Source organism: Schistocerca piceifrons, chromosome 7 (genome assembly GCF_021461385.2).
Source record: "Schistocerca piceifrons isolate TAMUIC-IGC-003096 chromosome 7, iqSchPice1.1, whole genome shotgun sequence".
NCBI classification, from domain to species: Eukaryota; Metazoa; Arthropoda; class Insecta; order Orthoptera; family Acrididae; genus Schistocerca; species Schistocerca piceifrons.
Genome location: NC_060144.1, coordinates 318,388,072 through 318,401,153, shown reverse-complemented (window position 1 = coordinate 318,401,153; position 13,082 = coordinate 318,388,072). Strand labels below are relative to the sequence as shown.

The window sequence follows — 13,082 nt, the reverse complement described above, 5'->3', positions numbered from 1 at the left end:
GGTTGACGTTTCACATGTGGCTGAACACGTCCTGTTTCCTCAAATAACGTAACTATCCAGCGAACGGTCCGGACACTCGGATGATGTCGTCCAGGATACCGAGCAGTATACATAGCACACGCCCGTTAGGAATTTTGATCACAATAGCCATACATCAACACGATATCGACCTTTTCCGCAATTGGTCAACGGTCCATTTAAACACGGGTAATGTTATCACGAAGCAAGTACCGTCCGCACTGGCGGAATGTTACGTGATACGACGTACTTATACCTTTGTGACTATTAAGGCGCCATCTGTCACAAAGCGAAAAAAGTGGTCCAACTAAAACATTCATATTTCTTTACCTACTACACTAACATGTAATAAAAAATGGGGGTTCCTATTTAAAAAAAGCGCAGTTGATATCCGTTTGACCTATGGCAGCGCCATCTAGCGGGCCAACTATAGCGACATCTGGTTTCCACCTTCAAGCTAGACGAGTTTCGTTCTTTGTAGTTTTTTCGTTTGATGCTTATTTCGTGAGATATTTGGCCTGGTCACTATCAATGGACCACCCTGTATACAAGTATTAGGGGTCCTACATCACTCCAACTGCACACGCCCCACACCATTACAGAGGCTCAACCAGCTTCAATAGTGCCCTGCTGACAAGTAGTGTCCATGTATTCATGAGGTTGTCTCCATAACCGTACACGTCCAGCCACTCGTAACAATTTGAAACGAGACTCGTTCGACCAGGCAACATGTTTCCAGTCATCAGCAAATCCAATGTCGGTGTTAACGGGTCCAGGCGACACGTAAACCTTTATGTCGTACAGTCATCAAGGTACACGAGTGGGCCTTCGTTTTCGAAAGCCTATGTCGGTGTTGTTTCTTTGAATGGGTCGTACGCTGACAGTTGTTGATGGCACACAATTGAAATCTGCAGCAATATGCGGAAGGGTTTCACTTCTGTCACGTCGAACGATTTTCTTCAGTCCTCGTTGGTCCCGTTCTTACAGGATCCTTTTCCAGCCGCAGCGATGTCAGAGATATGATGTTTTACGGGATTCCTGATATTCATGGTACACTCCTGAAATGGTTCTACGGCAAAAAGCCCACTTCATCGCTACCTCGGAGATGCTGTGCCTTTTCGTTCGTGCACCGACTATAATACCACGTGCAAACTCAGTTAAATCTTGAGAGACTGCCAATATAGCAGCAGTAACCGATCTAACAATTGCGTCAGACGCATATCGACTTATATAGACGTTGCCGACCGCAGCACTGTATTCTGCCTGTTTACGTATCTCTGTATTTGAATACGCATGCCTATACCAGTTTCTTTTGCACTTCAGTGTGTGTGTTACATTCAGGTTTCGCTAATTTGTAAAGGTACCTTCATCGCTTAAAGGGAATTCTATGAAGAAAGAACCTACTGTCGTAGTGTCGTATCAGAACAGAGCAACTGTATTCCACTTGTTTTCTGATTTCTCGCTCGTTAATCTACTGGTGAAGCTGAAGGGTGTCAGCCATTCCTCCTCTCGTACAATTTTGGTGGTTTTTCCTCATCGAACCCAGTAGAGTATCTTTTCTCTGCCTACATCTGCCAGTATTTTTCATGCTCATATTTTCCGTTCTAGGGAGGACGATCACGGTGGGAAATGAATGTCTGTGTCTTTATTCTCACCATAATCAGAACTGACAGTCAGTACTAAACGTACCCGTTACCACTTATCCGAAACATGGATTCTTGTTCGCTTTGAATGAATGTGGGCATAATAACAGTTGCATGCAACTAGGCAAATTCAGGTGAAGGCTCTTGGTTTAGATTTAAGGTAGCAGCATGAGAAGCCAGTTTAAGGTTATTTTCGAAGCCAGATTTGGTGGCGTCAAGTCGGTGCGGCTCTGTGTCGCCAGAGGCGGCTGTGCTTTTTCTACACTGACAGAAAAAAGTTATAACACCAAAAAATAATTTCGGGAATACATTTGTCTAGGTTAACATTGCAAGATCACATGTTAATGTAAGTGCGAGATAAGTCATTGCAAATGTGAAATGCTGGTACATTAATAATCGGTGTAACCATCATGAATACAAGTATGCAAACATGCATGCGTTGTGTTTGTGCAGGTGCCGGATGTCAGTTTGTGGAATGAAGTGCCTCTTGCACTTGATCAGGCAGTACAGGGACGGATAATGCTGTTTGTGGATGGCACTGGAGTTGTCGTCGGATGATGTCCCGTATGTGCTCGCCCAGAGACTGATCTGGGGATTTAGCAGGCCAAGGCAACATATCGACACGATGTAGAGTACATTGGGTTACATCAGCGGTATGGGGCGAGCGTTATCCTGTTGGAAAACACCCCCTTAAATGCTGTTCATGAATAGCAGCACAATAGGTCGAATCACCAGTCGGACGCACAGATTTGCAGTCATGGTGAGTGGGCTAGCGATGAGAGTGCTCCTACCGTCATACGAAATCGCACCCAGATCATAACACCAGGGGTGGGTTCAGTTTGTCTAGTACGCACACAGATCGGTTGCAGGCTCTCAACTGGCCTCGTTCTAACCAACACACAGCCATCACTGCGACCGAGGCAAAACCAACATTCATCAGAAACCACAACAGAATTCCAGCCTGCCCTCCAATGAACTCTCGCTTGATACCGCTGAAGTCGCAAATGGCGGTGGTTTGGGGTCCGTGGAATGCACGCTACAGGGCTTCTGGCTCGCAGTTGCCTTTAAAGTAATCAATTTGTTACAGTTCGCTATAGTGCCAGCTGAAGCTCACATTGCTGCTGCAGATGCAGTACTACTCGCCAGAGCCACACGCCGAACACGATGCTCTTCCCTCTCGATAGCGCCACGTGGCAGTCCGGAACCCGGTCTTCTTGCGACCGTACATCGTCGTGACCACCGCTGCCAGCAGTCACGTACAGTAGCTGCATTCCTGCCAAGTCTTCCTGCAGTATCGCAGAAGCGACGTTCAGCTTCTCCTAGCCGTATTACACGACCTCGTTCAAACTCACTGGGGTGTTGATAATGGCGTCTGTGTCGCTTGAAATGCATTCTAGACTGACACCAACTCACCGCGTCCAGTCTCAAAGGTACACCAGTACAGCGTGTATTTAAAGCAAATCTGAATGGCATCCTCAAAGCAGCACTGCTGTTCCCACTCTTACGTGACTGGCACGAAATCTGAATAGACGTCAGACTTTCAGATGTAGAAACACGTCTACCAACTTTCGTTTATATCGTTCAACTCCATCTGGTGTTGCGTTTTTTTCCATCACTGTATTATTGCAAAGTACGTTCGTAAAGTCAAGAGACATACCTGGAACGATTTTTAGATTTAAAACTCGCCATTGTTGAATTTATGAAGGAAAAAAGAGCACGGGAACGAACATTAGACATCGGAAATGGATTGCAGACCTCGAATTTTACTTCAAAATTTTTTGATTTGATGGGGACGCATTTAAAAGGAAAATGGCGTTGTAGAAGGGTCACACTCTGACAGAAACCGTCACGTTCCCTAAACTCACTAGCATTAAAGAAAATTCGAGGTTTGAAGGATTCACTGTGACCTTGAAAGAATTGCAAGGATAGTTTCCTAAACATTTTGAGAGCACTGCTAATCTTACATCTGTTTTCGAGCTATTTTATAAATCTTTTGTCGCTCTTTGTAAACAGAGGTGAGGAATTTGAATTTTTAGAGAAAAGTTTACGGGAAGTTGACAAGTAGCAATTTTCAGATGGATATTAGATCGATTTTGAGTTAGGTTTCTCCGTAGCGATGCAACACCATTGTTGGGAGCAGTGTGAACTCTCGCGAGTGACGGTTGTAGATTCGTTTTTACGAAAATTCAGTTGGAACCGAATTCGGGGTTTGACGGATTACGTAATACTTCACGCAACGTATACCCAGCTGATTACCTTTGTTCTTTTCGTTGTTAGTCGCGAGCTGGTTTTGATGGTTCAATAAGTAATGGAAGTGATGATTTTTGCTTTCGAATCTTTGTATGTGAGTTAATTCGAGTCCATACTACACTCCCTTAATCTACTCGTCCTTTCGCTGAGAAATACTCTGTACATTAGTATTGTTTACTGGCATGGAACCAAAGGTTTAGTATTTTTTAAGGGTGTTCCATGTAAATTTAGTCTGAGGAGTACGTTCCATTTATGACATAAATGGTAACAACGCAGCTAATTAATTCGTTATACTGCTGCTCAAAGTCCACGGAAGCAGATTTCGCCATGACTTGTAGTGCTTAGCGTCCTGTGCCCTGTGACACAAAATTACTTAATATCTTAGCAGAGTGTGATCCCTAATCGGTCATTCTGGAGTTCAATAATTAGAATTCCGATTTCCTGGTTAGGATGGAGGGTAAGCCTCAAAAAAAATTAAAATTTAATCGAAATTCAGGTGGCTTGGCCCTCAGGCCCGAATGAATAATGTTAACTGCAGTGTTTGCGCACAGTTGGCGCTCAGCTACCCAAACTCCTTGTTATAAGGCGAAGTGAACCACTGTTATCCGAAATGCGGCCACTTTTAACGCGACACATGATACAGGTGGAAACTTTTTGCGAGCAATATGCGAATATCGCACGTTATTCCAGAGTCACTCCCACTTTCTCTGGAGCTAACATCGGGATATGAAAGAGAACATCCACGCCACTCGCTCCGCTCATTGCAGGCGTCTTCCGATAACAATCTTTGGCAAGTTACCCGAGTTGACGTTCTTGTTGGACATCGCCTGACGGAGTATTTGTGCGTACAACTTAACTGCTATCTTCAAGTCCCTTCAATTCTCCACAAAGAAGCAGTTTTTCTTATTTTGTGAACCACATTTACTTTTTTTCCAGACCAACTAGCACTCGGTACAGGTGAATGACACGGACAGAATGAAACCATAATTTCCTCTGTGCCCCTTTCAAACCGGTATCTCAGATGTGCTAAACTCTTTTCCTCCTTGTCCAATGTGACGTATTCCTTGTCTGGATATGAAATCACGAATTTCCACATAAGGAAGCGATCGCTTTCATATTCAGAAGAGGTAAATAAGTTACAAATGTCGTAATTTCTGCGAAGCTGGCAATCGCATGTCGAAGAATGAACCGCCGTTGAATTCGCCCCTTTCAGAACTGTGATACTTGCAGTGGAAAATACTATTGGTGCATTTCATAACACCGAGTTGATACCAATATCTCAGTGATTTATATAGCTGTCAAAAGAGACCATTCGTCATTTACTGAACACTTTTTCACAAATCATCGGAGTAAAAACAGAATTAAAAAATCTTAAACGGTTCCGAAAATCGTTATAGAGCGCAAGCGCTGCAACAAACGTGTCTGAAAAGGAGGCAGCGCGCAGAATCACATTTGATGGGCAGGGCGGGGTGATGAGGTAAAAAGCTTTTGGATTAATTCGGACCAGCGGCCATTTGTACAGCTACTCGAACATGTCTTATTGAAAAATGGTTCAAATGGCTCTGAGCACTATGGGACTCAACTGCTGAGGTCATGAGTCCCCTAGAACTTAGAACTAGTTAAACCTAACTAACCTAAGGACATCACAAACATCCATGCCCGAGGCAGGATTCGAACCTGCGACCGTAGCGGTCCTGCGGTTCCAGACTGCAGCGCCTTTAACCGCACGGCCACTTCGGCCGGCTGTCTTATTGAAGTTGTGGCTCATCATATAGAGCAAAGTTTGAACGAAGAACCGGCAAAATTGTCCGATTCGATTAATTTATTTTGAAAAAGATTTCAATTAGGCTAAAATTAATGTTCAAGTAATGGCACCATCTTTATGTGCACCGCCGGCCGGTGTGGCCGAGCGGTTCTAGACGCTTCAGTCTGGAACCGCGATACTGCTATGGTCGCAGGTTCGAATCCTGCCTCGGGCATGTATGTGTGTGATGTCCTTAGGATTGTTAGGTTTAAGTAGTTCTAAGTTCTAGGGGACTGATGACGTCAGGTGTTAAGTCCCATAGTGCTCAGAGCCATTTGAACCATTTTTCTTTTATGTGCACCGTTCAGATTTTACGTGCAGAAACAGCCACCCTTAAATAACTCCGGACTGGAGCGAGACTGATGGTTTCAATTTGGTCCATCGGTGAATCGGACCTTAGTTTGAGAGAAATTTTAACCGTCTGAAAAAAAAAATCTTGTTTCGGTTGGATTTTGCGTGCAAAAAACACGTTTTCCTGGGAGGTCTTTGAAGCGCGCCACTTCTGTACTTGTACGAATCAGTTCAAACTTTCCACGAAGGTAGATAAATGGATACAGACAAAACTAATTATTTTATAGAATAGTCTTTATTCATTATCGGAAAACGATGATTTAAAGTTGAGGGAAACTTTTCACAGAAAATCCGTTCTGAAACGAACTGAATAAGCGGAAACGTTTTAAAAGAAATAAGGTAAGTAAAACAAAATGCATTCTTACGATTAAACTGAAAACTCGCTTTCAAAAAATCTTATTTCATTCGCATTTTACATGCAAAAAACACGATTTTGTGAGTTTTTTTACGTACGCCGCTTCTGATTTTCAAACTTGTACGAATTGGTTCAAATTTCGTAAGAATGTAGACAAACAGATGTAATTAATGGTCGTCCTGTTTTTTGAGAGAGCTTCATCCGTTGCCACGATATAAGAAACATGGTTAGCAGGTGATAACTTGAGACATTCTACAGTCGTGTCGGCGTAAGAAGTTCCCTGACAGCGAGCAGAGACTGTTGCCAGCCCTCCACAGATTTTTTTTTTTTTTTAAAAAGCGCTAACAGCTGCGGGAGAACCGGGAGTCATCTTAGATCAGCGACAAAGCTGAGGTGTTACCACAGACACATTTATAAAATGGCTTTTATAGCGTGTTTTATTCTCAAAATGTCCTGCCTTTAGTGCTTCGTTCGAAGGAAGCCACTTTGACAGTTAAAGCAACTTTTTGTGTGTAAAATGGCTAGGCCTTAAAGAGAGGAACTTTTTGACCATTTGCCTTCCTAGCTTCTTTTGTTCCAGAAATATCCTAAATTTAGAAACTGATTCCAAAAAGGAGTTTTGAAAGTTAAACATCACACAAATGCGACTTTTTATTTGCAATAAATCCAACATTTCACGTCCGACAATCTGATAATATGTGTATTTAAAAAGATCAACTGGCAACGAGGACCTAACGGTTTTATTAAGGGACGTTCCGCAGTTCGAACGAATGAAACAGAATACAAATGATTCTAAAATACGGAGATGTGTGAGATGTGTCCACACTAACACTCATCAGGTTCTTTATCTGTTACACTCAGCACTTGTGTACGTTCGATATTTGAAGTTTAGCAAATATGAAGACGACAGAAGCACGCGTTGCTGAAGAAATAATACCACGTAAGACAATTGTGACCGATAAATTCACGAGAGTCATAAAAGAGGTGTTATTTGCCAAGATGCTAAACATTTGCTGCAAACAATATGTGATAACTCAGGCAGTACTAAGTAAATCATATTTACGAAACTACAAGCTGCTGTGTTGAACGTTCTTCCCTTGTTCGTCATAGAAGTGCAAATGTGGAGTTACAAAGAAGTAATTAAAACGCAGTGGAATGGAACAATATACACACTAAAAAAGGGTAACATTTTTCGGTGTAGCCGCAACCTGGTAGTTCACTATCGAATCCGATAGCTGTCACATGATCTAGACCATAGCATGAGCTGTTCAGTTACGACCTATTTCAATTACTTAACTTAAAGCTGTGCATTTGCACTTCGATGACGAATAGAAGAATATACAAGAACACGGCAACTTCTATTTTGGAAAATATAGTTCTGTAAATAGAACTTACAGTTGAGAGAAAAGAAAACCTACGTTCATAGCATTTTTAGATTTAGAAAAAGTTTTTGACAATGTTGGCTGGACTACAACCTTTGAAGTAATGAAGGAAGCGATGATAAAAAACAAGGAGCGAAAGATTATTTACAAATGATACAGCCAGGTTACAAATATAAAGTCGTTGGACATAATAGGGAAGCAGTGATTGAGAAGAGATTGAGAGTGGATTTTAGCCTATCTCACGCGTTATTCAATCTGCGCACAGAGTAGATAGTAAAGGAAAACAAAAGAAAAATTTGGAATAGGAATTAAAGTCCATCTAGAACAAAGAAAAAATATCAAAAAAAACTTCGTGGTTTGCCAACGACAATGCAGTTCTGTCAGAGACGGCAAGGGACACGAAATATCAATTGAACGGTGTGCATACACACTTGAAAATAGGTTATAAGACTTACATCAACGAACGTGAAACAAGGGTAATAGAATGTTGTTGAATTAAAGCAGATGATGCTAGATGACTTAATTTAGGAAATGAGGCAATAAAAGTAGTTAATGAGTTTTACTACTTAGGCAGCAAAGTTACTGGTGATGGCAGAAGTAGAAGGGATATTATGTTTGGACTAGCTATACCATAAAAGCAGTTGTAAAACAGAAGGAGTTTTTAACATCTAACATAAATGTAAGTCACCAGTGATAAGATCGGCTACAGTTGTAAAGAAAAATCAAGACCTGGTTACCTGTAAAAAGCTTTCGACAATATAAAATGGTGCAAGATGTTCGAACTTCTGAGGAAAATAGGGGTAAATTATAGTGAGAGACGGGTAATATACAATATGTACAAGAGCCAAGAGGGTATGATAAGTGTGGAGGACAAAGAAAGAAGCGCTCGGATTAAAAAGGGTGAAAGACATGGATGTAGTCTTTCCCCTCTAGTGTTCAATCTACACATCGAAGGAGCAACGATGGAAATAAAAGAAAGGTTGAGGAGTGGAATTAAAATTCAAGGTGAAATGATATCAATGATACGATATGCGGATGACACTGCCAACCTGAATGAAGGTGAAAAGAATTACATCATATGCTGAATGGAATGAACACTCTAAAGAGTACAGAATATGGATTGAGAGTAAATTTAAGAAAGACGAAAGTAATGTGAAGTAGCAGAAATGAGAACAGCGAGAGACTTTATAGGATTGATCGTCAAAAAGTTGATGCAGTTAAGGAATTCTGTTCCCTAGCAGCAAAATAACCAATGACCGACGAAGCAAGGAGGACATCAAAAGCAGACTAGCACTGGCAAAAATGGCATTCCTGGCCAAGAGAAGTCTGCTAGGAAAAATTTCTGAGAATGAACGTCTGGAACACAGCATTGTATGATAGTGGAACATGGGCTGTGGGAATATCGGAACAGGAGAGAGTCGAAGCATTTGAGATGTGGTGCTACAGGCGACTGTTGAATATTAGGTGGACTGATAAGTTAAGGAATGAGGAGATTCTGCGCAGACTGGGAGAGGAAAGGAATATGTGGAAAACACTGACAAGGAGAAGGGATAGGATGATAGTACATTTATTAAGACATGATGAATGACTTCCATGGCACTAGAGGGAGCTGTAGAGGGCAAAAACTGTAGAGAAAGGCAGAGATTGCAATACATCCAGCAAGTAATTGAGGACGTAGGTTGCAAGTGCTATTCTGAGATGAAGAAGTTGGCACAGGGGAGAAATTCTTGCCGCCCCCTCCCTCCCCTTCAAAAATGGTTCAAATGGCTCTGAGCACTATGGGACTCAACTGCTGAGGTCATTAGTCCCCTAGAACTTAGAACTAGTTAAACCTAACTAACCTAAGGACATCACAAACATCCATGCCCGAGGCAGGATTCGAACCTGAGACCGTAGCGGTCTTGCGGTTCCAGACTGCAGCGCCTTTAACCGCACGGCCACTTCGGCCGGCACCCTCCCCTTCCACCCAAAAAAAGACCAGTTGTAAGTTTCTTTGTTTCCTAAAAGGAAACTACAACCCGGCTTCGAGACTGGCTCAGTAGCTGCGCTGGCAGTGCGGTGGTTGCCAAGCAAATGGGCCTAGGTTCGATTCCCGACCTGGTCGGAGACTTTCACCGTTCGGGCAATGGATGTTGTATTTTCCTTCCGTTCATATCGTCGTAATTGACATCCCACTATTGCGATGGCTGAATGGGACGTCCCGAAAGCCAGTTAAAAAAAGAGAGAAAATAAGAAACGTTTTCGGGACCTGTCTCTCATCTTCATGTGCACCTGCAAAGTTATGAAGAGGTCATGCCACCTATCCAGATTGTGAGCATTAAAAAAACAAAACAGAACTTATACTAAAATTCTTACAAGAAAACCTCATGTTCGTAAACAAAATGGGTTTCCATAAAAGTCGAATAACAGAAGGTTAAACTACTTTAAAATAGCGTATCTCTGGTACATGACATACAACTTAACAGCCGTAGCGGATCTTATTGTTGATGATAAATATCGACAGTTGTGGACGTCCCGTCAAGAGAAACATGGATAAATGTAAGAGTGAGGAATTCTTCTCTGAAGATACTTGTGTAGAGTGTAGCCTTGTATGAAAGTGGAAGATGGACGATTAGCAGTTCAAGCAAAAAGATAATAGACACTTTTGAAATGTGTTGCTATAGAAAAATGGTGAAGATTAGATGAACAGAGGAGGCACTGAATCGAACTGCAGAAAAAAGAAAATTATGGCACAACTTGACCAAAGACGAAATAGATCGATAGGACACAGCTTCAGACATGAAAGAATCGCCAATTGAATAATGGTGAGGAGGAGGGTGAGGGAGGTGGGGTATAATTGTGGAGTGAAACCGAGGTTGGTTGGTTGGTTGGTTTTTTGGGGGAGGAGACCAGACGGCGAGGTCATCGGTCTCATCAGATTAGGGGCGGATGGGGAAGGAAGTCGGCCGTTCCCTTTGAAAGGAACCATCCCGGCATTTGCCTGGAGCGATTTAGGGAAATCACGGAAAACCTAAATCAGGATGGCCGGACGCGGGATTGAACCGTCGTCCTGCCGAATGCGAGTCCAGTGTGCTAACCACTGCGCCACCTCGCTCGGTTGAAACCGAGGGATCAATACAGTAAGGAGGTTAAAATAAACTTTGATTGCAGTAGTTATTCGTGGATGAAGATCCTTCCACAGGGTAGCATAGCATAGAGAGCTGCATTAAACCAGTTCTCGGGCTGAAGACAGCAATAACAGCAACAACAAGTACTGCTTACAATATACTATTCAAACCCGATGTTTATTTTTTTAGTAGACAATGCCTCAGCTTTTGATTGTTGTGAATCGGCTAGTCATAAGCGACGGTACACGCTGTTGTTTCTCTAAAAACATGTGCTTCTGAAGTCTCCAGACTCATTAATCGCCTAACATCATATACACCCAAATGCAGAACATTACAGCTAAATGATCTTGATGGATGGCAGAACAAACACATTTCCGTATTTTAAAATCGTTTTTCTTCCGTTTTAGTCGTTCGAGGTGGTGTGGTTCGTAAAGAATAACAGCGTGCTATCCCCTGACTGATTCCGATGGTTCATCTCGAGCAGTCAGTGCCAGATGTGGACCCTCACTCACCTTGAGTCCCGCCTGGAGGAGGTGCTTGACCATCTCGAGGCCGATGCCTGAAGCTCCCCCCGTAACGATTGCCACCTTGCCCTGCAGCTCCATGTCGGTGTTCTGCTGCTGTGCCTCTGCTGACGACCGCCTGCTGTCGCTACCGCTAATATTTGTCGATACCAGCCACAGGCGCTGTTATGTAACACGTAATCTTACAGCTATCGTCACGCATGTGTTGTTTATTTGTGTAGCGGATATGGGCTGTTAGATGCTGCGTAGTCGCAAGTGTCATTACACCGACCAAAAACGGTGACTTTGTTTTCGTTTCCCAATCCGTGGCTTTATGCAGTCGTCTATTTTCGTCTGTCCCTGTACTAATCTTATCATTTCTCCACTCTCTCCCCATCCAAAGCCATCTGTACACACTAGTAAACATCGAACTTTCGCCTTTTGTTCGTTTTATTCCTTATCTCGGTCTCGACTCACAACGTGGCTGGCTTTTCACGTTGTCATATAGATCTCAGCAATGAACTAAACAAATTCCACCTACATACAGGATTACCATAAATGATTCATTCGTTTTCAAAGCTCTAATTTTTCCGAGGTATTTCATATACGAATATGATTGAGGCGTGAAGAGAACTATAAACTCAGCAATTTTACATACTGCACACTACAAATGTTCTATGACTGCCACTCTGGCCACACGACACATGTCCAGCTGTAATAAATTTCGTTCCGTACCTTACGTAGTAACATTCTGTCAATGGCCATCACTGAAGAATTTTTCGTTCTCTGAGTTGTTTCAGTCCTTCATGTACTCCCAAAGGAAAAATTCACAAGGCATTAAGTCAGACGACCTGTATGGCCAAGGGAACCGTTACCGTCACCGGTACGATCAACCCAGTTCCTCTTTTAGATGGCGACAAACATCCATGTTCCAACGAGAGGGTGCCCGTCTTACTGCAAAAGCTCCCACACATTTGTCTGCGGTATACCAAGCCTGTGGCTTGCACGGACAGCTGATTTTTTTGGAATACGTAGAAAGTTTCCCGTTCCACTCTCGACAGTTACATCTGGTACACTTGGTAGACCTGTATTTTTCTGGTAACAGAGACAATCAGTGCTCCTAAATTGTCGATGCCAACGCATAACTCTCTGGCAACTGTTATTTTCTATAATTCCTTATAATACACGCTGCAGTGTTGTAACAGACAAGTATCTCGCATACTCCGACGAATAAGAACTCTTTTTTTTATATATAGTTTATCGCCATTTCGTCGAACTGCAGCAGACTTTTAAATTACTACAAGAACTGGTGGTACTAGTTGCATGATTGACGAAGTGTAGGACAACACTTCTGGATATTGGTGGGAAACTGGCAGTTTGGTTGGAAATCAAACTGGGAAACTGTTAAACTGGCTGTATAATTGGTAAAATGGCGTCGTGACAGCGTACAGTGGCACATATACCACATACGCCACAGTTACCGCATATACGTCCGGCCTTTGCGGACGAGCGGTTCTAGGCGCTTCAGTCTGGAACCGCGCGACCACTGTGGTCGCAGGTTCGAATCCTGCCTCGGGCATGGATGTGTGTGATGTCCTTAGGTTAGTTAGGTGTAAGTAGTTATAAGTTCTAGGGGACTGATGACCTCAGATGTTAAATCCCATAGTGC

General features: G+C 42.8%; 1 protein-coding gene across 1 annotated transcript in view; it reads right to left on the bottom strand.

Moving 5' to 3' along the window:
• LOC124805313 (15-hydroxyprostaglandin dehydrogenase [NAD(+)]-like) overlaps positions 1–11,586 on the bottom strand; it is a 103,706-nt gene extending 92,120 nt beyond the window's left edge. Inside the window, exon 1 of the mRNA XM_047265828.1 lies at positions 11,423–11,586. Within this exon, the coding sequence (XP_047121784.1) occupies positions 11,423–11,515 (93 nt within the window). The 5' untranslated portion in view covers positions 11,516–11,586. The remainder of the gene's footprint in view (positions 1–11,422) is intronic.
• Between the last annotated feature and the right edge of the window lie 1,496 nt (positions 11,587–13,082).